Genomic DNA, 26,524 nt, shown 5'->3' with positions numbered 1-26,524 from the left:
CACCTGTTGTCATTGTTTCCAAACGAGCGAACGATCATGGAATCAGCCGGAGAAAAATCGCAAACGAGTCTTAAACCGAAAAGAAAACTGCAGTCATTCCATGAAGAATATTCAAAAGCCTATCCGGGAATAATTATCCGTTCCAAAAAGGGTGAAAACTACGCGAATTGCACCTTGTGCAGACAAGATTTTTCGATCGGACACGGAGGAATTAGCCATGTAAAAGACCACGTTGGGACAAAAAAACACAAGTCTAATGCCGTTGCTAAATTTGGATTTTAGCCACAAAAAGGTAATGACACCAATGTTATCTATTGGAATTGTTTAGTACTGTTATACTGTTAAAAGTGTTTATACTATTTATGCTTTCAAGTCCAAGTTGAAGAAATCTTGTTAAATGTTGACAGCATAACTACCAAAATACAGAAGTATGTCCTTAATATTTTTGCAGTGCTATTTCTGTTGAAAAGTTCAAATGATTACATTAGAGATGTGATGTGCCACTTTTCAAGTGTCTGATGGCTTCAATTAATTTTCATGAATTTTTCATATTTTGAATTCTTTTGAAAGGCTTACAAAAAAACTACATTTGAATTGTAATTCCATGCTATTGACAGGACTATTAATTTTAATGAAGTTAGCTTACCATGTTTACAGTATGATCATTGTGATAGAAATGTGAATTTTAGGCACAGAATATTTTCTACAATTGAACAAGGCAGTAGATTATACAAGCTTGGACAGAAAGTTAATAATGACACCAATTTTTTTTTTAATGGAATTGTTTAGTACTGTTTTACCATTTGTTTACTGTAAAAAGTGTTTATACTTTCAATTAACAAATTGAAGTCTTGTGAAAGGTTGACAGGATACCTGGCATTAACTGTCAAAATAATGTCAAACTATTGAAGTTAGTTTACAGAATAAACATGTCAATCAACCCATATGATTTTTACTGTAATATTTTTGTTTTGAAAAGTCACTGTGACTGATAGAAAAGTGATGGTTTTAGCAACATTTTAACCTGTCTGAATGCAATCAATCATTTTGCGTCGGGGGGCAAAGCCCTGAAACCCCCACCAGGACTTTGTCCTGGACCTACCGGGGCCTGCGGCCCCTGGACCCTGGCTACTAGGTTTTTCTGATTTCAAAAGTTGGCAGGTACCGTATTTTCCGCACTATTAGCTGCACCTAAAAACCACAAATTTACTCAAAAGCTGACAGTGCGGCTTATAACCCGGTGCGCTTTATATATGGATTAATATTAAGATTCATTTTCATAAAGTTTCGGTCTCGCAACTACGGTAAACAGCCGCCATCTTTTTTCCCCGTAGAAGAGGAAGTGCTTCTTCTTCTACGCAAGCAACCGCCAAGGTAAGCACCCGCCCCCATAGAAGAGGAAGCGCTTCTTCTTCTACTGTAAGCAACCACCCGCCCCCATAGAAGAAGAAGAAGGGCGCGGATATTACGTTTCATTTCCTTTGTGTGTTTACATCTGTAAAGACCACAAAATGGCTCCTACTAAGCGACAGGTTTCCGGTTCATGAAAAGACGCAATCTCTCCATCCGCACACGGACTACTATTTCACAGCAACTGCCTAAAGACTTTCAAGAAAAGCTGGCTACTTTCCGTGCATATTGTAAAAACAAGATAGCTGAAAAAAAGATCCGGCCAGAGAACATTATCAACATGGACGAGGTTCCACTGACTTTTGATATTCCTGTGAACCGCACTGTGGATACAACGGGAGCACGTACGGTGAATATTCGCACCACAGGGAATGAGAAGTCATCCTTCACTGTGGTTCTAGCTTGCCATGCTAATGGCCAGAAACTTCCACCCATGGTGATATTCAAAAGGAAGACCTTGCCAAAAGAGACCTTTCCAGCCGGCGTCATCATAAAAGCTAACTCGAAGGGATGGATGGATGAAGAAAAGATGAGCGAGTGGTTAAGGTAAGTTTACGCGAAGAGGCCGGGTGGCTTTTTTCACGCAGCTCCGTCCATGTTGATATACGACTCCATGCGCGCCCACATCACGCTGGTTTTTAATATATTATTAAAGTTTGACTGACCTATCTGACTGTTTTTTTGACATTCCTTTAGCGCAGTTAGATGCGGCTTACAACACGGGGCGGCTTATAGGTGGACAAAGTTTTGAAATATGCCGTTCATTGAAGGCGCGGCTTATAACCCAGGGCGCCTTATGGTGCGGAAAATACGGTATGTTAATTTGATATTGCCTCAAGGGCCAAGTGAAATTACACGCTGCGGGCCAGAGTTTGACACCCATGAGATAGAGCATGTGAGTGTCGGTTAAGGGCTAGATAGGTATTTTAATTTATTTTTGTTTGTTTCAACCGCCCGAATGCAGCTGAGATAGTCTCCACCCCCCCCCCCCCCCCGTGACCGGTAGAAAATGGATGGATGGATTCAACTTTTTTGTGGAATGGGGATTTTGATTGTGAAGTGCTGTCTGACATACACTCCGGAGCAGAAGGGGGCGGTAGTGCACCATGAAGCTGGATGCCAATCAAACACAAAGAAGAAGAAGAAGAAGTAGTAAACAAAGCGTTGGGTGTAAAAATCAGGCTTCCGTGTTCTTCTTCTTTCCACGTCCCTGGGAAGGATGGCTCATGGCGGGGTGGTTCTGGACAAAGACCAGTTCACCTGCTCGGTGTGTCTGGAGGTGCTGAAGGAGCCAGTGACCATCCCATGCGGCCATAGTTACTGCTCGGACTGCATCCGCAGCTACTGGGACCAAGACGACTACTTGGGGGTCTTCGTGTGTCCTCAATGCCGGCAGACTTTCAACCCGCGGCCGGTGCTCGCCCGGAGCACCCTACTGGCCGACGTGGTGGAGAGGTTTAAGCAAAGCGGACTCCAGGAGGCCTCGGCGGGTCAAAGTCTGGCGGAGGCGGACGACGTGGAGTGCGACGTGTGCCCGGAGAGGAAGAACAAGGCGGTCAACTCGTGCCTGGTGTGTCTGGCCTCCTACTGCGACCTGCACGTCCGCCAGCACTACGAGTACGCCGCCTTGAAGAAGCACAAGCTGGTGATGGCCTCCAAGAGGCTCCAGGAGATGGTGTGTGCTCGCCACCACAAGCTGCTGGAAGTCTACTGCCGCACGGACAAGCAGTGCATCTGCTCGCTGTGTCTCACCGACCATCACAAAGGCCACGACGCCGTGACCGTGGACGTGGAAATACAACAGCAACAAGTATGCTAATAGTGGCCATCAAAACATTCTGCCTAATATTTGATCAACACTTTCACAAAACATTACTAAGTGAGCTGTTCCTGACATTTTGGTCATTGTTTTGGTTAGGGGTGTAACGGTACACCAAAATGTCGGTTCGGTACGTACCTCGGTTTAGAGGTCACGGTTCGGTTCATTTTCGGTACAGTAAGAAAACAACAAAATATACATTTTGGGTTTTTTATTTACCAAATTTGCTAAATTTTCCACCAAAATTTTTTTTCTTAGTGTAATATTTGATGTGAAGTAATGGGAACCTTGGATAGGTCAATAATTCATAATAACATTGATTTTGATTCAATAGGCGAGGGCGGACCTACGTCACTTCCGCCTGCCAATCCCCTAGCAACCGGTCGCCATTTTGAATTCGTTGAAAACAAACCAGCTCACAGCGAACACAGCATTGACAGAAAAGGCATTTAACGAGGTTTCACGGCATTTTAAACTGTTCTAAATGGCGTATGATTATGTAAATAGTCTTTCCAGTGAGGCTAGGTTAAGATACGAGTTAATATGTTCTGTAGTTGGATTAAACGACTGCCCTTACTGCCTTCCAGCAGATGCGTGGACTGATAATCCTACACAATGGCCGGACATGGAATTTGGAAATCTTTATGTCTACCTCACAAGCGCACCAGGTCGGTTGTTAGCTTCGGTTGTTATATAACGAATAAATTACATAAAAATTGTATGTTGATAAATGATAATAAGGATGACACGGTGGCTACCAGTATCTGTATATTTATTATATCTGTAGAGAGCTCATTCAAATTCAGTGAACATGTTAACATTGATTGCAGCAGGCTCAATGTTTTCACACTCATTTGTCCTTTCCGTTAGATCACTGAAAGGTAGTCGTTTCCCACAGTGTTTCTTTGTACTTTTTGAGTTCTCTGCTGCCGATTCACGCTTTGAAGTTGTCAGTTGATGTCGCTCGTAACTGTCCATCCTATGGGATGCCTTCTTTCCACTCTGTGGCAGGTGAGGTAAGATGGATGGTGCATAATCAGGGTGCATGGGATTCTTTACAGGTCGTCCTGAGAGGGAAAAAATGAACAAATATTGAGAGATTTGAGGGCTACAACTACAAGTAACGTTTGATTACAACAAAGGAGACTTGCAGACAGCATTTTACGACTGTCTTGAAAAATTGATTAAATGGCAACATGAAAATTATAGGGTTTATTGGTTTTTAAAAACCCAACCGTTAAGTGCAAATTTAAATGAAACCGGTTTTCGAAAATAGCCTTTATACCGTATGTTATTGTTGTGCAACAACAACAACTTCAGCTGTCGAACGTTATTCAGTAAAAATTCAACGGGTTCAACATTAGCATGGACGGTATAGCCAAGTTGTGGTTAAGAAGGTGGATTTTTGTTCCTTATATTTACCAGAAACGAAGTGATCCGAACACACGACCCGGGATTTTGGGGGACTCCAGTGAGAAGCGTCCTCGTTTTCCCGGTGTAAAGCTGCGAGCCATTTGTCTCGTCGTCTCTGTGGGCTTTTAGCACGCTTTGGCAGAACAAAATACGACCTTTGTTTTCCCTGTTTCCAGTTGTGGTTTGCACAACCAAAAACAACACCGTTTTTTGGCATTTTGGAGGCAGAATGACGGGTTTAATCAGCGCAGGTCGACAGGTTAAAGAGTAATGGCGACGGTTTGTTTTCAACGCCAGTCAGGTTGCTATGGCTCGAAGAACCCGTATGTAGCTCAGTTGCCCGGATGTCGGCCCTGCCCTATATTATGTTTTGAGCAATGACAGTTTGAAAGAAAAAAAAAAACAGCTTTGTTTTATTAGTCAACATTGCAACTTTTTCTAAATTACATTTAACCTTTAAGCTTTTTTATTTCACTTTTGTTATGTTTTTGTTTATTTGAAAAGTATTTTAAAGATACTCGGTTGGTAGAGTGGCCGTGCCAGCAACTTGAGGGTTGCAGGTTCGATCCCCGCTTCTGCATACCTGCCAACTTTTGAAATCAGAAAAACCTAGTAGCCAGGGTCCAGGGGCCGCAGGCCCCGGTAGGTCCAGGACAAAGTCCTGGTGGGGGGGTTCAGGCTTCGCCCCCCGACGCAAAATGATTGATTGCATTCAGACAGGTTAAAATGTTGCTAAAACCATCACTTTTCTATCAGTCACAGTGACTTTTCAAAACAAAAATATTACAGCAAAAATCATATGGGTTGATTGACATGTTTATTCTGTAAGCTAACTTCAATAGTTTGAAATTATTTTGACAGTTAATGCCAGTTATCCTGTCAACCTTTCACAAGACTTCAATTTGTTAATTGAAAGTATAAACACTTTTTACAGTAAACAAATGGTAAAACAGTACTAAACAATTCCATTAAAAAAAAACTTGGTGTCATTATTAACTTTCTGTCCAAGCTTGTATAATCTACTGCCTTGTTCAATTGTAAAAAATATCCTGTGCCTAAAATTCACATTTCTATCACAATTATCATACTGTAAACATGGTAAGCTAACTTCATTAAAATTAATAGTCCTGTCAATAGCATGGAATTACAATTCAAATGTAGTTTTTTTGTAAGCCTTTCAAAAGAATTCAAAATATGAAAAATGAATGAAAATTAATTGAAGCCATCAGACACTTGAAAAGTGGCACATCACATCTCTAATGTAATCATTTGAACTTTTCAACAGAAATAGCACTGCAAAAATATTAAGGACATACTTCTGTATTTTGGTAGTTATGCTGTCAACATTTAACAAGATTTCTTCAACTTGGACTTGAAAGCATAAATAGTATAAACACTTTTAACAGTATAACAGTACTAAACAATTCCAATAGATAACATTGGTGTCATTACCTTTTTGTGGCTAAAATCCAAATTTAGCAACGGCATTAGACTTGTGTTTTTTTGTCCCAACGTGGTCTTTTACATCGCTAATTCCTCCGTGTCCGATCGAAAAATCTTGTCTGCACAAGGTGCAATTCGCGTAGTTTTCACCCTTTTTGGAACGGATAATTATTCCCGGATAGGCTTTTGAATATTCTTCACGGAATGACTGCAGTTTTCTTTTCGGTTTAAGACTCGTTTCCATGATCGTTCACTCGTTTGGAAACAATGACAACAGGTGCCTCGTGCTTGGCAGCGGTGCTATAAATAGCCTCGCGCATTTAAAAAAAATATTTTTTTTTAATTAATGAAAAAACGTATTTTTTATCACTGCAACCGTAACCCGGAATAGGTTGATGAAAACCGTACTAATTACGGGAAAACCGGAGTAGTTGGCAGGTATGCTTCTGCCATCCTAGTCACTGCCGTTGTGTCCTTGGGCAAGACGCTTTACCCACCTGCTCCCAGTGCCACCCACACTGTTTTAAATGTAACTTAGATATTGGGTTTCACTATGTAAAGCGCTTTGAGTCACTAGAGAAAAAGCGCTATATAAATATAATTCACTTCACTTAATTTTAGAATGTGCCGTGGGCCTTTAAAACATTAGCTGTGGGCCGCAAATGGCCTCCGGGGCACACTTTTGACACCCCTGCTATAGATAATAAAAAATTAAATGTGATAAATCTATGGATAAAAAGCAGAGCCTGGCGACGCATGCGCGTTTATCATAACTCTCTCTCTCTCTCTCTGTCTCTGCCCCTCCCTCACCAATGCTGCTGTTTGTTTTGTTTTCAACCCCTTCTTAACCCTGAACGTACATTGAAAATACACGCGACCCTAACTCATTGGTGGACATTTGAGGCATTTAAGAAACTCCACCCTGACAGCTCCGCAAAAGAGGACATGTCCGGTGAATAGAGGACGTATGGTCAGTCTATCCTAGCCCGTTAACTGCTAGCATGCCGTGTGTTGTACCTCGGTGTGCATTGTTTACACAACCTGCGTTACGCTACTTAATATGTCTGTGTGGAAACTCGTTCGGTACACCTCCGAACCGAACCGGAACCCCCGTACCGAAACGGTTCAATACAAATACACGTACCGTTACACCCCTAGTTTTGGTGCATCCTAAAGAGTACCATGTCACTTTATATCTGGTACATAACATCAATATGTTATCAAATATTTGTCAAGGCACATTTGATGTGGACCTAAATTGGTGTCATGATCTAAATCAGGGGTGTCAAACGTAAGGCCCGAGGGCCGGATAAAACCTGTTCGTGGGCCTGTTCCGGCGGGATCATACTTGCCAACCCTCCTGATTTTCCCGGGAGAGTCCCGAATTTCAGTGCCCCTCTCAAATCTCCCGGGACAACCATTCTCACGAATTTCTCCCGATTTCCACCCGGACAACAATATTGGGGTCGTGTCTTTAGCGTCCTTTCTCACCCGAAACCTTCACCCTTTAACGTCCGCATGCTGTCCTCAGTCACGTCTGCTTTTCCTCCATATAAACAGCGTGCCGGCCCAATCACATGACATCTATGGCTTTTGGATCTCAGTGCACACACAACAACCTATCTGGATTCGATAAGGAATCGTTTCGATAAGAGGATAATGGTATCGACATCGATAATTTCTTAACGAACATCATCCCTATCCTCCTTCTTTTATTTATATATATATATATATATATATATATATATATATATATATATATATATATGTATATATATATATATATATATATATATAAACCCTGAATCGTTGTAGATGATGCTACATATATAAAAAATAAACCACATGTTAGTGCACCAGTCGAGGAAAATTAACAAACTACATAAATAAGATTCTGTAATTTGATTTTGATAATTTTTTTTTTCTCTTGATAGATTGAACATGTACATCACATAATTTATTCAGAAAGTATAAATAAATCAAATCAAATCAACTTTATTTATAAAGCACATTTAAAATTTACCACAGGGGTAGCCAAAGTGCTGTACAATGGACAGGTTAAAAGATAAAACGAGTACCGAGCAAACACAACACAACACAAACAGAACATGATAATAAATAAAATAGAATAAATAAAAACATAAAAACAGGTTCACAGCAGGTGTATTATGGGGCGCCATTGCAGGATGGATATCACTCAGTGTTAAAAGCCATGGAATAAAAGTATGTTTTTAAGAGAGATTTAAAAACAGGAAGAGAGGAGGCTTGTCTAACACTCAGAGGTAGGTCGTTCCAGAGCTTGGGAGCAGCAACGGCGAAAGCTCTGTCACCTCTAAGCTTCAAATAATGACAAATAAAGATAGAATACTATTAACCGCAACATGTAAGTGTATAAAACCCCCAACAACATTATGATTTGTACATTTTCAGAATGTGCTTGTTCTATTTTTAAACAAAGAAAACAATCTGAAGTTGTCTTTATTTCTAAGTTCTCGTGCCGTGATTTCACCAGTCCGGCCCACTTGGGAGTAGATTTTTCTCCATGTGGCCCCCCATCTAAAATGAGTTTGACACCCCTGATCTAAATTGAAAGTGCTTACACAGGTATGCTGACTAGTGGTACATCAAAGCAGCTACTTGTGGAGTTAATTAAAAACAACACCAACAGGTTGTCAACAGTAGTTAATGATAATGTTTTCGAGCCAAAGCTAAATGGAAACCACAGTGTTTATTTGTGATGGCCTGCCACAAATATAGATTTGATGCTTACCTGTTTGCCGGCGCTTTTAAATACATTAAACTGTGAATGCAGCCTGTCCTTACAATACCGTAACAGTAGTACAGCAACAGTGCTGTGCAATATGGACTAAAATATAGATCATTTTATATCTCCATAACGATATAGAGCCCAGTATAGTATTTTTAAAAAGTAAAAACAATAACCATTTATACTAGTCTAGGTCATGTATTTAGAAATGGAACTTATTAGTAAAAAAAAAAAAAAATCTTGCATGAGACAAATAGTTTTGAGAAAAAAACTAACTAACTTTTACATGCAATACTTCTTTTCATAGACTTACAACAAGCTTGTTTGGTGTGTTTCTATTTTATCACTTGGTGGTTTTGATGTAAGGTTAGCATTTTGTCACATTTAAACAGTCTTCAAGTGATAAAAAAAGAGTGCACATGTTTAAGTTGCTGGCAAATGACATGTTTTGCAGATGAGTTGGAGTTCATTTTCTTTTTGGCACTAATTCCTCTTCGGGGTTTTGTTGGTTTTGCTTTTATTGTGCTTTACGTGTGTGCAATCTTTTTCTTTTTCCACTGAGGGCCACACACTGAAAGATGAAAGCATGCGGGGTCATTTTGATATGTTTCATTTTCAAAACCAGTGCAATATATATATATATATATATATATATCTTTTTTTTAACCTTCCAGGCTCTCCTCAAGCTTGGTCCCGTGGACCCGGAATGGTCTCAGTTACAAAAATGTTAAAAATAAGTCAAAAATATATATATATTTTTTCTTTCAAGGCTTAAATCTCAAGATCAACTTCAGGTTTATCTGTCAATATAAAGGTTTTTTTTTTGTAATGTTTTATGCTATTATGACCCAAACTGTTTTTATGGCAAATAAAGAAATACGCAAAAAAATAAGTAATTTGAGCCTTAATTGAAATAACATAATGATCAAGGTCAAGGTTCAACTTTATTGTCCCCGCGGGGAAATTTGTCTTGGGCACAGTGCATCATTGCTTTCTTAACATACCCAAAAACAACAGAACAAAAACACAAGCACAGACACAACCACAACCATACAACTAACATTTAAACATCAGAACATGGAGCTTGATAGACATAGGTGGCACTTTGATGTAGGCATAAAATCTACAGTATGGAGATAAAGATAAAGTACCAATGTGCATTGCACTAGAGCTCATGGATAAAGTGCTGTGTGCTAAAGTGCTTAGTTCTAAAGTGCTATGTGCTAAAAAAGTGCTAACCTATGTATTAAAATTCTATTGCACATTGTTGGTCAGCTTAATGGAGGCTGGGACAAATGATAATTTAAGGCGGTTAGATTTGCATAGTGGGACCCGGAGTCTTCTCCCTGATGGCAGGGTTCCATATTCAGGAAAGAGTGGGTGTTGTGAGTTGGAAATAATTTTCTTAGCTTTTTTCCTAACTGCCTGCTCATAGATGCTCTGTATAGGCTCATATTCTTTCCTCCCTACGATTTTCATTGCCGTTTTATGCATGCCGGCCAGTTTGCTTTTTAGCTTAACGGTTAGGTTGCCAAACCATGAGGTGATCCCGTATCTAATGATGCTCTCTACAATGGCACGGTAGAAAATCATCATGATGTGGCTGCTTACGCCGTACAATCTTAATCTTCGCAAAAAATATAGCCTCTGTTGCAGTCTATTGCACAGTTTGTCAATATGTGTCTTCCAGCAGAGAAGATTATCAATATGATAATAAATAATAATTAAAAAATGGTCCCCAGACCGCACATTGGACCTGACTTCTCTAGAGTTCTTTCAAGTGACATAAAAGAGCTATTGTAATGTAGCAGTGTTGTCGTAGTTACACTAGTTGCAGACAATACATTAAAATTATTAGAAAAACAAAAAGTTATATGATATACATAATGTTACACTGCGATATCGCACAGCACGAGGTGGCAGTATGCATCACAACACCACTTCTTAACACACCTAGTCTGCCAGACAAGACATCTGTGTTGCCAATTTAGCGAATTTGTCGCTATACTTACAGAGTATTTTAAAGTTTGCAATACTCCTTTTTAAAAAAGCAACTTATGACTTTTTCTGGTTTTAATGGAGGTTAGAATGATGTCATCCAGCAGTCCTGTGGGAAACTGGATTCTGACAGTTATTCCTTTTGTAGAGCGCTCATATTTAGGATGAGTTAAGGTGCTTAGATGAGGCAGGCAGGCCACCCTGGGTGTCATTAGGGGGCTTGATGTGTCTTGAATGTTTCATTGTTTCTAGAGACAGCTTGGTGAGATGAAGCTCAACTCTCAGCAGAGCATCCAGCAGAGAGAGAAGGAGGCTCAGGAGCTGAGACAAAGCATCTTTTCTCTGAATGTGAGACAAAACAACACTTTTTTTTTATCCGCTCCACACGCGTCTCTAACGTCCGTGTCTCTCGCAGCGCTCGGCCCGGCTGGCGACGGAGACGAGCGAGTGCGTCTTCACCGAGCTGATCCGCTCCATTGACTTGAAACGCTTCGAGATACGCGAGCTGATCACCGCCCAGGAGAAGCTGGTGGTCAGTCAGTGTGAGCAGCTGCTGGAGAAGATACACAAGGACATCACGGAGCACAGGAGGGTCGAGGCTGATTTAGACAAGCTTGCGCAAACCGAGGACCACCTGCACTTTCTCCAGGTTAGGACCCGAACATTGAATTATTCTTTTTATTTCTTCTTAAATATTGTGTGTATTTTCGTATTAAAATCTCACCTTAATGTTAGAATTTAGACAGATTACAAGTGCTTTTGGGAACACACCATTTTGTGTCTGTAGCTTTAATGGTAATGAGCTGTGTTTGTGCACGCCCACTATTATGTATACACTTGATCCACTTTTGACAAACACTGTAACTCTGCACTTGTCCAACGTAATACATGTCATATCACAAACAACAACGTAATAGATGTCATATCGCATACAACAACGTATTAGATGTCATATATCACATACAACAACGTAATATACCGTATTTTCCGCACCATAAGGCGCCCTGGGTTATAAGCCGCGCCTTCAATGAACGACATATTTCAAAACTTTGTCCACCTATAAGCCGCCCCGTGTTGTAAGCCGCATCTAACTGCGCTAAAGGAATGTCAAAAAAACAGTCAGATAGGTCAGTCAAACTTTAATAATGTATTAAAAACCAGCGTGATGTGGGCGCGCATGGAGTCGTATATCAACATGGACGGAGCTGCGTGAAAAAAGCCACCCGGCCTCTTCGCGTAAACTTACCTTAACCACTCGCTCATCTTTTCTTCATCCATCCATCCCTTCGAGTTAGCTTTTATGATGACGCCGGCTGGAAAGGTCTCTTTTGGCAAGGTCTTCCTTTTGAATATCACCATGGGTGGAAGTTTCTGGCCATTAGCATGGCAAGCTAGAACCACAGTGAAGGATGACTTCTCATTCCCTGTGGTGCGAATATTCACCGTACGTGCTCCCGTTGTATCCACAGTGCGGTTCACAGGAATATCAAAAGTCAGTGGAACCTCGTCCATGTTGATAATGTTCTCTGGCCGGATCTTTTTTTCAGCTATCTTGTTTTTACAATATGCACGGAAAGTAGCTTTTCTTGAAAGTCTTTAGGCAGTTGCTGTGAAATAGTGGTCCGTGTGCGGATGGAGAGATTGCGTCTTTTCATGAACCGGATCCCTGTCGCTTAGTAGGAGCCATTTTGTGGTCTTTACAGATGTAAACACACAAAGGAAATGAAACGTAATACCCGCGCGCTTTTTCTTCTTCTACGCGGGCGGGTGGTTGCTTACAGTAGAAGAAGAAGCGCTTCCTGTTCTATGGGGGCGGGTGCTTACCTTGGCGGTTGCTTGCGTAGAAGAAGAAGCACTTCCTCTTCTACGGGGAAAAAAGATGGCGGCTGTTTACCGTAGTTGCGAGACCGAAACTTTATGAAAATGAATCTTAATATTAATCCATATTTAAAGCGCACCGGGTTATAAGCCGCACTGTCAGCTTTTGAGTAAATTTGTGGTTTTTAGGTGCGGCTAATAGTGTGGAAAATACGGTATGTCATATATCACATACATCGTATTAGATGTCATATATCACATACAACAATGTAATAGATGTCATATGTCACATACAACAACATAATAGATGTCATATATCACATACAACAACGTAATAGATTAGGGATGTCCCGATCCGATATTTGGATCGGATCGGCTGCCGATATTTGCCAAAAATTGCGTATCGGCAAGGCATGGGAAAATGCCGATCCAGATCCAGTTTAAAAAAAACTCCGGTCCGTGTTTTCCAACGCACCGATTTAAATAATACATTCCACTTTTCTGCTGCTCCGTAATTTCCGTTCCGCATTTTCCAGCACACCTTCAACACATCCACAATTCTCACGCAGTTGCTTTTAGCTGCTGGCATTACACGACAGGCTCTTCTCACTCTTTCCTGTGTCTCCCTCTCACAGACAGCGAGCGCACCTTCTTACACACGTCACATACTGTCACGTCATACGTCACATACTGTCACGTCATACGTCACATACGTATACGTCCTCTCCCAGCAGAGAGCGAGGTAGCGGCATGGCTAACGTTAGCTGTGATGCTAGCGCAGCCGCTAAGGTGCGCGCCTGCTCAAGCGTCCTCTGCGCACGGCAAATCTATGCCACGCACTAAATCAAATAAAAAAAATAAGCGCATAACAATTTTCGACACACGGACACGACAGAGACAACAGTTTTCGTCATCATTGTTCAAATATTGTGACGTCTGTCGAGACGCTTATCTCCATTCGGTGCCACACGTCCACACCATCAAAATGCCGAGGCAAAAATTTCCAGATCAACACCGTATGAAAAAATTAGTGATTTTTTTAGTTGTGATTTCCTTCTCTGCATGAAAGTTTAAAAGTAGCATATATTAATGCAGTATGAGGAAGAATGTTTTAATGTAGACATGCAAGCCTTGAAAGAAAATGTTGAAAATCAAGACTACATTTCCTGCAAATGGGTGCATTTCTACCCTATATTTTAACTTTAGATTTATTCTCATATCAAACTCTTTTGGCTGTCTTTTTGACACTTACATCCGGCGCCCCCCTCCACACCCTGGATTATAAATAATGTAAATAATTCAATGTGATTATCTTGTGTGATGACTGTATTATGATGATAGTATATATCTGATAGTATATATCTGTATCATGAATCAATTTAAGTGGACCCCGACTTAAACAAGTGTAAAAACTTATTGGGGTGTTACCATTTAGTGGTCAATTGTAGGGAATATGTACTTCACTGTGCAACCTACTAATAAAAGTCTCAATCAATCAATCAAAACACAGAATCATCATACTGCTGTGATTATATGCATCAAGTGTTCATTCAAGGCTAAGGCAAAATATCCAGATATATATCGTGTATCGCAATATGGCCTTAAAATATCGCAATATTAAAAAAAGGCCATATCGCCCAGCCCTAGTTCAATGATGCCATTTCTGTTTGTCATGTATAATTTTGTCTATTTTGTGTTTATCCTTGAATAAACAGGTCAGTTTCTTGTTACCAACCATTGTGTATTATTCAAACTCCCCTAATTCAGCTGGCTAGTTGTTATCAAGAGTACTAAAACCCTTTTCAACATGATTCTGACAACTAAGTAGGCTAAATAACTTTAAACTTTAATACATGCTCGGATAGGCCAGTATCGGTCAGTATCGGTATCGGTCAGTATCGGTATCGGATCGGAAGTGCAAAAACCTGGATCGGGACATCCCTATAATAGATGTCATATATCACATACAACAACGTAATGGATGTCATATATCGCATACAACAATGTAATAGATGTCATATATCACATACAACAACGTAATAGATGTAATATATCGCATACAACAACGTAATGGATGTCATATCGCATACAACAACGTAATAGATGTCATATATCGCATACAACAACGTAATAGATGTCATATATCACATACAACAACGTAATAGATGTCATATATCACATACAACAACGTAATAGATGTCATATATCACATACAACAACGTAATAGATGTCATATATCACATACAACAACGTACTAGATGTCATATATCACATACAACAACGTATTAGATGTCATACATCACATACAACGGCATAATACTGTAGCTAGGGATGGGAATTGATAAGATTTTTCCGGTTCCGATTACACTTTTTACTTTGCTTCACGGCTCTGTTCTTTATCGATTTTCTTACTTACCGTATTTTTCGGAGTATAAGTCGCACCTGCCGAAAATGCATGATAAAAAAGGAAGAAAACATATATAAGTCGCACTGGAGCCCCGGCCAAACTATGAAAAAAACTGCGACTTATAGTCCGAAAAATACGGTATTCTTTTTTTTTTGGGGGGGCGGATTAGCATGCATTTTGTTTAGCTTTTAGAGTTAACATGACCTTACAAAGCCAAGAGTGAGGTCTTAAGAGGCACATAGCATAGAACAAAACTTGAAAATAAATTTAAAAACAATTTTCTGTAGAATTTAACAAAATAAAACATGTGGAAATGACAGAAGAATGTAAAATTTTTAAAACTTTTAAGAATCTTTGTCATTTGCCTCAAATATACCGTGCAAAGGTTTGTTTAGATTTACAGGATGAAACTCACGTGACAAAGACTCATAACATGCAACACAAGATATTTGAAGCATTTTTCCATATAATGTTGTTTATTGCTTACAGCTCATGAAAACTTTGAATTGAAAATCTCAGAAAATGTTTTTTTGTTTTTTTTCAACTGTAAGCCATGATCATCAAAATGATAATAAAAGGCTTGATATATCTCACGTCACATTGTTTAATGCGATATATGACATTTATTACATTGTTGTATGCGACATATGACATCTATTACATTGTTTAATGCGATATATAACATCTATTACATTGTTGTATGCGATATATGACATCTATTACATTGTTTAATGCGATATATAATATCTATTACATTGTTGTATGCGATATATGACATCTATTACATTGTTTATTGAGATATATGACATCTATTACATTTTTTCATGCGGCTTATATATATATTACATTGTCATATGCAATATATGACATATCACATATGTTATTTATTACATTGTTTTATGTGATGTATGACATCTATTAAGTTGTTGTATGCAATATACGATATCTACAGTTAGAGATGGGAATCGAAAACCGGCTCTTGACAAAAACCGGTTCCGAGTATCAATTGATGAGTTTATACCATATAGTTTCACTTATACACAATATTCAAATTTTATGAGTTACACCTGAAAATGACGTCGTGAAAATGTTGTAGGAAAACTTGCAACTTTTCTCCAACTACAATTGAACATTCACCTACTAAAAGAGCATCTATATGGCAAGTCGTTGTAAGCTTTTGATCACAAACTTAGTCACTGCTCGGTAACATTGGTCCGTCCTGGCCGAGTTGAACTCTTCTCTGCCACGGTGAAAGCTAGAGGCAGACGTGAACTGGAAGCATTACTGCCCGCCTTGGAACCAGTCAGAATACTTCTCATGCTCATCTAAATAAGAAGGCATTCATTTAAATTTTTAACAGTTAATAGCGATGACATTATAGGCGGTATTAGTACCTGTTGTATTTACGTCACGTGACTGGGATGAGATATTAGTACCTGTTGTATTTACGTCACGTGACTGGGATGAGATATTAGTACCTGTTGTATTTATGTCACATGACTGGGATGAGATATTAGTACCTGTTGTATTTATGTCACATGACTGGGATGAGATATTAGTACCTGTTGTATTTATGTCACATGACTGGGATGAGATATTAGTACCTGTTGTATTTATGTCACATGACTGGGATGAGATATTAGTACCTGTTGTATTTATGTCACGTGACTGGGATGAGATATTAGTACCTGTTGTATTTATGTCACATGACTGGGATGAGATATTAGTACCTGTTGTATTTATGTCACATGACTGGGATGAGATATTAGTACCTGTTGTATTTATGTCACGTGACTGGGATGAGATATTAGTACCTGTTGTATTTATGTCACGTGACTGGGATGAGATATTAGTACCTGTTGTATTTATGTCACATGACTGGGATGAGATATTAGTACCTGTTGTATTTATGTCACATGACTGGGATGAGATATTAGTACCTGTTGTATTTATGTCACATGACTGGGATGAGATCGGCGTGGTACAAAAACGCGACATTCATTTCTAGTTCTTGCATGTTCAAATGTTTCAGCGTATTGCTCAAATGTCCTCCTCTTGAGGAAATAGCAACCTTGGAATTATTACAAGTAGCACGAGATGTTGCCATCTTTTCTTGTAAAATGTTTTGCAAACTTTGGTACGTTTCATCCGCCCGGGCACCGCCATGTTGCGTGATGACGTCACCACGCACGTTGCGCGATGACGTCATCACCCGCAGGAACCATTAAGGCAAGCGTGTGAAAAATTGGCAAGCGATTACAAGGAATTGATTCTCGGAACCGGTTTTTGTTAAGAGACGGTTTTCGGTTCCCATCTCTAACTGTAGATATCGTATATTGCATACAACAACTTAATAGATGTCATACATCACATAAAACAATGTAATACATAACATATGTGATGTGTCATATATTGCATATGACAATGTAATATATATAAGCCGCATGAAAAAATGTAATAGATGTCATATAGCTCAATAAACAATGTAATAGATGTCATATATCGCATACAACAATGTAATAGATGTTATATATCGCATAAAACAATGTAATAGATCTCATATACCTCATTAAACAATGTCATATATGTCATACATCACATACAACAATGTAATATATGTCATATATCTCATACAACAATGTAATAGATGTCATATATCGCATTAAACAATGTAATAGATGTTATATATCGCATTAAACAATGTAATAGATGTCATATATCTCATACAACAATGTAATAGATGTCATATATCGCATTGAACAATGTAATAGATGTCATATCGCATTGAACAATGTAATAGATGTCATATATCGCATTAAACAATGTAATAGATGTCATATATCGCATTAAACAATGTAATAGATGTTATATATCGCATTAAACAATGTAATAGATGTTATATATCGCATTAAACAATGTAATATATGTCATATATCTCATACAACAATGTAGTAGATGTCGTATATCGCATTAAACAATGTAATAGATGTCATATATCGCATTAAACAATGTAATATATGTCATATATCGCATTAAACAATGTAATAAATGTCATATATCGCATTAAACAATGTAATAGATGTCATATATCGCATTAAACAATGTAATAAATGTCATATATTGCATTAAACAATGTAATAAATGTCATATATCGCATTAAACAATGTAATAAATGTCATATATCGCATTAAACAATGTAATATATGTCATATATCGCATTGAACAATGTAATAGATGTCATATATCGCATACAACAATGTAATAGATGTTATATATCGCATTAAACAATGTAATATATGTCATATATCACATACAACAATGTAATATATGTCATATATCACATACAACAATGTAATATATGTTATATATCGCATTAAACAATGTAATAAATGTCATATATCGCATTAAACAATATAATGGATGTCATATATCGCATACAACAATGTAATAGATGTTATATATCGCATTAAACAATGTAATATATGTCATATATCACATACAACAACATAAAAATGTCATATATCACATACAACAATGTAATAGATGTTATATATCGCATTAAACAATGTAATATATGTCATATATCGCATTAAACAATGTAATAGATATCATATATCACATACAACAATGTAATAGATGTCATATATCACATTAAACAATGTAATAAATGTCATATATCGCATTAAACAATGTAATGGATGTCATATATCTCATACTACAATGTAATAGATGTCATATATCTCATACAACAATGTAGTAGATGTCATATATCGCATTAAACAATGTAATAGATGTCATATATCGCATTGAACAATGTAATAGATGTCATATATCGCATACAACAATGTAATAGATGTTATATATCGCATTAAACAATGTAATATATGTCATATATCGCATTAAACAATGTAATAGATGTTATATATCGCATTAAACAATGTAATAGATGTTATATATCGCATTAAACAATGTAATAGATGTCATATATCGCATTAAACAATGTAATAGATGTTATATATCGCATTAAACAATGTAATAGATGTTATATATCGCATTAAACAATGTAATATATGTCATATATCTCATACAACAATGTAGTAGATGTCGTATATCGCATTAAACAATGTAATAGATGTCATATATCGCATTAAACAATGTAATATATGTCATATATCGCATTAAACAATGTAATAAATGTCATATATCGCATTAAACAATGTAATAGATGTCATATATCGCATTAAACAATGTAATAAATGTCATATATTGCATTAAACAATGTAATAAATGTCATATATCGCATTAAACAATGTAATAAATGTCATATATCGCATTAAACAATGTAATATATGTCATATATCGCATTGAACAATGTAATAGATGTCATATATCGCATACAACAATGTAATAGATGTTATATATCGCATTAAACAATGTAATATATGTCATATATCACATACAACAATGTAATATATGTCATATATCACATACAACAATGTAATATATGTTATATATCGCATTAAACAATGTAATAAATGTCATATATCGCATTAAACAATATAATGGATGTCATATATCGCATACAACAATGTAATAGATGTTATATATCGCATTAAACAATGTAATATATGTCATATATCACATACAACAACATAAAAATGTCATATATCACATACAACAATGTAATAGATGTTATATATCGCATTAAACAATGTAATATATGTCATATATCGCATTAAACAATGTAATAGATATCATATATCACATACAACAATGTAATAGATGTCATATATCACATTAAACAATGTAATAAATGTCATATATCGCATTAAACAATGTAATGGATGTCATATATCTCATACTACAATGTAATAGATGTCATATATCTCATACAACAATGTAGTAGATGTCATATATCGCATTAAACAATGTAATAGATGTCATATATCGCATTGAACAATGTAATAGATGTCATATATCGCATACAACAATGTAATAGATGTTATATATCGCATTAAACAATGTAATATATGTCATATATCACACAACAATGTAATATATGTCATATATCGCATTAAACAATGTAATAAATGTCATATATCGCATTAAACAATGTAATAGATGTCATATATCTCATACTACAATGTAATAGATGTCATATATCTCATACAACAATGTAATAGATGTCATGTATCGCATTAAACAATGTAATAGATATCATATATCACATACAACAATGTAATAGATGTCATATATCACATTAAACAATGTAATAAATGTCATATATCGCATTAAACAATGTAATAGATGTCATATATCATACAACAATGTAATAGATGTCATATATCTCATACAACAATGTAGTAGATGTCATATATCGCATTAAACAATGTAATAGATGTCATATATCGCATTAAACAATGTAATAGATGTCATATATCGCATTAAACAATGTAATAGATGTCATATATCACATACAACAATGTAATAGATGTCATATATCACATACAACAATGTAATAGATGTTATATATCGCATTAAACAATGTAATAGATGTCATATATCATACAACAATGTAATAGATGTCATATATCTCATACAACAATGTAGTAGATGTCATATATCGCATTAAACAATGTAATAGATGTAGTATATCGCATACAACAATGTAATCGATGTCATATGTCACATACAACATAACAATAAGTAAGACATGTGTATGGAAAAACTTACAATAAAAAGTTTTAGAAGTTTATGACGCTCACAAATGTTAGCGACATTAGTAGAGCTAAGTGAGAAAACATGACAGTCGATCACATTAACTTGATTCTGCTTTCCCGGCAGAGTTTTCAATCCCTGAAAGCCACACCTGCGTCCTCTCCTCTGCAAGCCGTGGCGCTCGCCCCCAACTTGACCTTTGACCCTGCTACAAAAGCTGTGTGCGATTTCAAAGCGTTGCTGCAGGAAATCTGCCAGGGAGGATTCGTCAGCATTTATGAGAAAGGTTCACTTTTGTCTTTTTATTATATTTTGGCTACACAGCTTCAATTACCAAAAAACATATTTGTGAAATAATCAAAGTTGACTGATATAGCCCTTAATCACAAATGTCTCAAAGGGCTGCACAAGCCACAACAACATCCTCAACTCTGATCCAAAATCAGGGCAAGAAAAAAACTCAGCCCAATGGTAACATGATAAACCTCGGAAGGGACCACAGATGTGGGGACCCCCCCCTGTGTGACTGGTGCAATGGATGCCCAGTAGACACGGTTAATAATGTCAGTCCAGTCCATAGTGGGGCCAGCAGGGATCATCTTGCATGGAGACAAGTCAGCAACTGATGCAAAGAGTCCAGAACTATCTAAGGTCCCAACTTGGAACTGCTAGCGCTTCCTCCGTGGAAGCTGATCCGTGGTCACCTGATAACCTCTCCATGCAGGAGAGGGGGGAAGAGCATAAAAGAGAAACAGCAGATCAACTGGTCTAAAATGGGTTTATTTAAAGCAAGGGTCTCAGACACGCGGGCCAATTGCGGCCTGCGAGACGTTATTTTGCGGCCCGCACCTTAACATGAAAATTTAATGTTAGTGCGGTCCGCGAGTTTTATATAAATACTTGCCATCCCTCCCGATGTTTCCGGGAGACTCCCGGATTTCAGGGCAACCATTCTCTCGAATGTCTGCCGATTTTCACCCAAACAACAATATTAAGGGCTTGCCGTGATGGCACTGCCTTTAGCGTCCTCTACAACCTGTCGTCGCGTTCGCTTTTTCACCATACAAACGGCGTGTAATTATAGTACTCGGTAAAAGGTTTATTTTTAAGGCCAAAAACAGATATTCACTTAGTATTACTTTCTTTAAAACATTTATTCAGTATTTTTTAACTTTAGAAAGTTACATGGTTGAAAACGATAATGATACCAAAAAACATAAAAAAAGATGGGAAGTCCTCAAAGGCTTATGCTGAAAGTGTAATTATGTTTATAGATTATATGCTATCTGTTGTTGTATTCCCTAATTTTTAGTGACCTGAACATAATCTGGACTGTACATACCGTATTTTCCGCACCATAAGCCGCCCTGGGTTATAAGCCGCGCCTTCAATGAACGGCATATTTCAAAACTTTGTCCACCTATAAGCCGCCCCGTGTTATAAGCCGCATCTAACTGCGCTAAAGGGAATGTCAAAAAAACAGTCAGATAGGTCAGTCAAACTTTAATAATATATTAAAAACCAGCGTGATGTGGGCGCGCATGGAGTCGTATATCAACATGGACGGAGCTGCGTGAAAAAAGCCACCCGGCCTCTTCGCGTAAACTTCCCTTAACCACTCGCTCACCTTTTCTTCATCCATCCATCCCTTCGAGTTAGCTTTTATGATGACGCCGGCTGGAAAGGTCTCTTTTGGCAAGGTCTTCCTTTTGAATATCACCATGGGTGGAAGTTTCTGGCCATTAGCATGGCAAGCTAGAACCACAGTGAAGGATGACTTCTCATTCCCTGTGGTGCGAATATTCACCGTACGTGCTCCCGTTGTATCCACAGTGCGGTTCACAGGAATATCAAAAGTCAGTGGAACCTCGTCCATGTTGATAATGTTCTCTGGCCGGATCTTTTTTTCAGCTATCTTGTTTTTACAATATGCACGGAAAGTAGCCAGCTTTTCTTGAAAGTCTTTAGGCAGTTGCTGTGAAATAGTAGTCCGTGTGCGGATGGAGAGATTGCGTCTTTTCATGAACCGGAAACCTGTCGCTTAGTAGGAGCCATTTTGTGGTCTTTACAGATGTAAACACACAAAGGAAATGAAACGTAATATCCGCGCGCTTCTTCTTCTTCTACGGGGGCGGGTGGTTGCTTACAGTAGAAGAAGAAGCGCTTCCTGTTCTATGGGGGCGGGTGCTTACCTTGGCGGTTGCTTGCGTAGAAGAAGAAGCACTTCCTCTTCTACGGGGAAAAAAGATGGCGGCTGTTTACCGTAGTTGCGAGACCGAAACTTTATGAAAATGAATCTTAATATTAATCCATATATAAAGCGCACCGGGTTATAAGGCGCACTGTCAGCTTTTGAGTAAATTTGTGGTTTTTAGGTGCGGCTAATAGTGCGGAAAATACGGTCCATTTTTTTTTTTTTTTTTTTTGGAAAATGTAATTTTGTTTATAGATTATATGCAATCTGTTGTGTTCCAAAAATGTATTTTTTTTAAAAAATTTTTCTCTGTACATGAATGAAGGTGTGTGTTGCTGGACCCGACTTGGACATTATCTGGACTGGACCTGGTTTAAAAAAAAAAACAACCTTTAAATGAAGCTAATTTCATTTACGACCAGGTCTGGTGAAGATAAGGTCCTTTCTTTCTTTTTCTTTTTCTTTCTTTTTTTTAATTTTTTTTAATTTTGCTTTTTTTTTTTAGATAAGATAAATAAATATTTTCTTGGATAAAAAAGAAAATAAAACAATATAAAAATAATTACATAAAGGAGAAAAAAGAAGAAGAAGAAAAAAAGTAATTAAATGAAAATGTTAGTGGACCAGCAGCACAAACAATCAAGTGTGCTTCAGGGACTGTGTTGTGTCCCTTGCAGAAGTGTTGTCCATGTTGTGGGAACCAGAATATTGATAGAAAGAAACAACCCCTTTTGTGTGAGTGGGTGTGTATGAGTGTGAATGGGGGAGGGAGGTTTTTTTTTTGGGTTGATGCACTAGTTGAAAGTGTATCGTGTGTTTTTTTCTATGTTGATTTAATTTTTTTTTTTAAACAGCGTGCCGGCCCCTGTCACATGTTGTATGAGGCATGAATGACAAACACATTTCGGGAGAACATGCACACCGTAACACAACATAAACAAAACAGAACAAATACCCAGAATCCCATGCAGCCCTAAGTCTTCCGGGCTACAATATACACCCCCGCTACCACCAAACCCCCCCCCCCCCCCAACCCTGCCCCCCCACATCAACCCCCTGCATCCAGTGGCCCCCAGGTAAATTGAGTTTGAGACCCCTGATTTAAAGGCTAGAGTATACAAATGAGTTTTAAGATGGGACTTAAATGCTTCTACTGAGGTAGCATCTCTAACTGTTACCGCTACAACATTCCATAGTACTGGAGCCCCAATAGAAAACGCTCTATAGCCCGCAGACTTTTTTGGGTCTCTGGGAATCACTAATAAGCCGGAGTTCTTTGAATGCAGATTTCTGGCCGGGACGTATGGTACAATGCAATGGGCAAGATAGGATGGAGCTAGACAGTGTAGTATTTTATACCTAAGTAGTGAAACCTTAAAGTCACATCTTAAGTGCACAGGAAGCCAGTGCAGGTGAGGTGTTTCTTGTTCTAGCAGCCGCATTTTGTACCAACTGCATACCTGCCAACTACTCCGGTTTTCCCGTAATTAGTGCGGTTTTCATCAACCTATTCCGGGTTACGGTTGCAGTGATAAAAAATACGGTTTTTCATTAATTAAAAAAAAATTTTTTTTAAAAATGCGCGAGGCTATTTATAGCACCGCTGCCAAGCACGAGGCACCAGTTGCCATTGTTTCCAAACGAGCGAACGATCATGGAATCAGCCGGAGAAACATCGCCAACGAGTCTTAAACCGAAAAGAAAACTGCAGTCATTCCGTGAAGAATATTCAAAAGCCTATCCGGGAATAATTATCCGTTCCAAAAAGGGTGAAAACTACGCGACTACGTGCAGGCAAGATTTTTCGATCGGACACGGAGGAATTAGCGATGTAAAAGACCACGTTGGGACAAAACAAACACAAGTCTAATGCCGTTGCTAGCGATACAAGTGGAAAACTTTCAACGTTTTTCGGATTTTAGCCACAAAAAGGTAATGACACCAATGTTATCTATTGGAATTGTTTAGTACTGTTATACTGTTAAAAGTGTTTATACTATTTATGCTTTCAAGTCCAAGTTGAAGAAATCTTGTTAAATGTTGACAGCATAACTACCAAAATACAGAAGTATGTCCTTAATATTTTTGCAGTGCTATTTCTGTTGAAAAGTTCAAATGATGACATTAGAGATGTGATGTGCCACTTTTCAAGTGTCTGATGGCTTCAATTAATTTTCATTCATTTTTCATATTTTGAATTCTTTTGAAAGGCTTACAAAAAAACTACATTTGAATTGTAATTCCATGCTATTGACAGGACTATTAATTTTAATGAAGTTAGCTTACCATGTTTACAGTATGATAATTGTGATAGAAATGTGAATTTTAGGCACAGAATATTTTTTACAATTGAACAAGGCAGTAGATTATACAAGCTTGGACAGAAAGTTAATAATGACACCAATTTTTTTTTTAATGGAATTGTTTAGTACTGTTTTACCATTTGTTTACTGTAAAAAGTGTTTATACTTTCAATGAACAAATTGAAGTCTTGTGAAAGGTTGACAGGATAACTGGCATTAACTGTCAAAATAATTTCAAACTATTGAAGTTAGCTTACAGAATAAACATGTCAATCAACCCATATGATTTTTGCTGTAATATTTTTGTTTTGAAAAGTCACTGTGACTGATAGAAAAGTGATGGTTTTAGCAACATTTTAACCTGTCTGAATGCTAATAATCATTTTGCGTCGGGGGGCGAAGCCCTGAACCCTTCACCAGGACTTTGTCCTGGACCTACCGGGGCCTGCGGCCCCTGGACCCTGGCTACTAGGTTTTTCTGATTTCAAAAGTTGGCAGGTATGCAACTGTAATCTTTTAATGCGAGACATCGGGAGACCCCGAAAATAATATTTTACAGTAGACGAGACGTAACTAACGCATGATTAATGTCTGTGGTGGACAAAATGGGACGAATGTTGGCGATATTACGGAGGTTAATGTATGACTCAAATGAGAGAGTTAGGTCGAATATAATACCCAGATTCTTTATCGAGTCGCTTTGGTTGTCAAATGTTAAGGTGGTTTTATTAAATAGGTGCCCGTGTCTAGCAGGACATATCAATGACAAAAACAGCATTGTTTTTAATCAACACATTACCTGTCATAAGTCGCACCTGTTGAGATACCGTACCACTGTGGTTAGTACTGTAACGACACTGTGCCAAAAAGTGATGCATATGAATAATTTTTATAGTTTTGGACAGTGGAAATGGCATAAATGTGAATTGTTTGCTTTTGATAATAATTGTGTGCGTTGTCGTCCTCATGTAGTGCGAGATGTTGTCCTGGTGGGTTCCCCCGCCCCGCCAGCCCACACAGAAGTAACGCCCTTGCCCATTGTCAATCCTCCTATTCAAATGGGAGCGATCGGTGAGTAAACATGACGCGTGTAAACAAACTAGCCTCGAGTGGCATGGTTGTGTATTGCACACACATCAGCTGGGCTTGTCTTTTATGCAAGTATTATCATAGAGTAACAATTTGCAAATGCATATCTCAATCTGTGTGTGGAACCACATTTACGTGTCCTTGT

The 26,524-nt window shown here is 38.0% G+C and overlaps 1 protein-coding gene across 2 annotated transcripts in view; it reads left to right on the top strand.

Annotated features, from left to right (window-relative positions):
• The first annotated feature begins 2,479 nt into the window (after positions 1–2,479).
• Positions 2,480–26,524, top strand: part of ftr67 (finTRIM family, member 67) — a 29,998-nt gene continuing 5,953 nt past the window's right edge. Inside the window, exons 1-5 of one of the 2 annotated variants that reach the window (XM_072912893.1) lie at positions 2,480–3,220; positions 11,103–11,198; positions 11,266–11,499; positions 20,920–21,079; positions 26,263–26,361. In XM_072912893.1, the coding sequence (XP_072768994.1) occupies positions 2,630–3,220; positions 11,103–11,198; positions 11,266–11,499; positions 20,920–21,079; positions 26,263–26,361 (1,180 nt within the window). In that variant the 5' untranslated portion in view covers positions 2,480–2,629. The remainder of the gene's footprint in view (positions 3,221–11,102; positions 11,199–11,265; positions 11,500–20,919; positions 21,080–26,262; positions 26,362–26,524) is intronic. The other variant, XM_061942717.2, reaches the window with a different exon arrangement.

This window comes from Nerophis lumbriciformis, linkage group LG03 (assembly GCF_033978685.3).
Source record: "Nerophis lumbriciformis linkage group LG03, RoL_Nlum_v2.1, whole genome shotgun sequence".
NCBI lineage: Eukaryota > Metazoa > Chordata > Actinopteri > Syngnathiformes > Syngnathidae > Nerophis > Nerophis lumbriciformis.
This window is presented reverse-complemented; position numbering and strand designations above follow the sequence as displayed.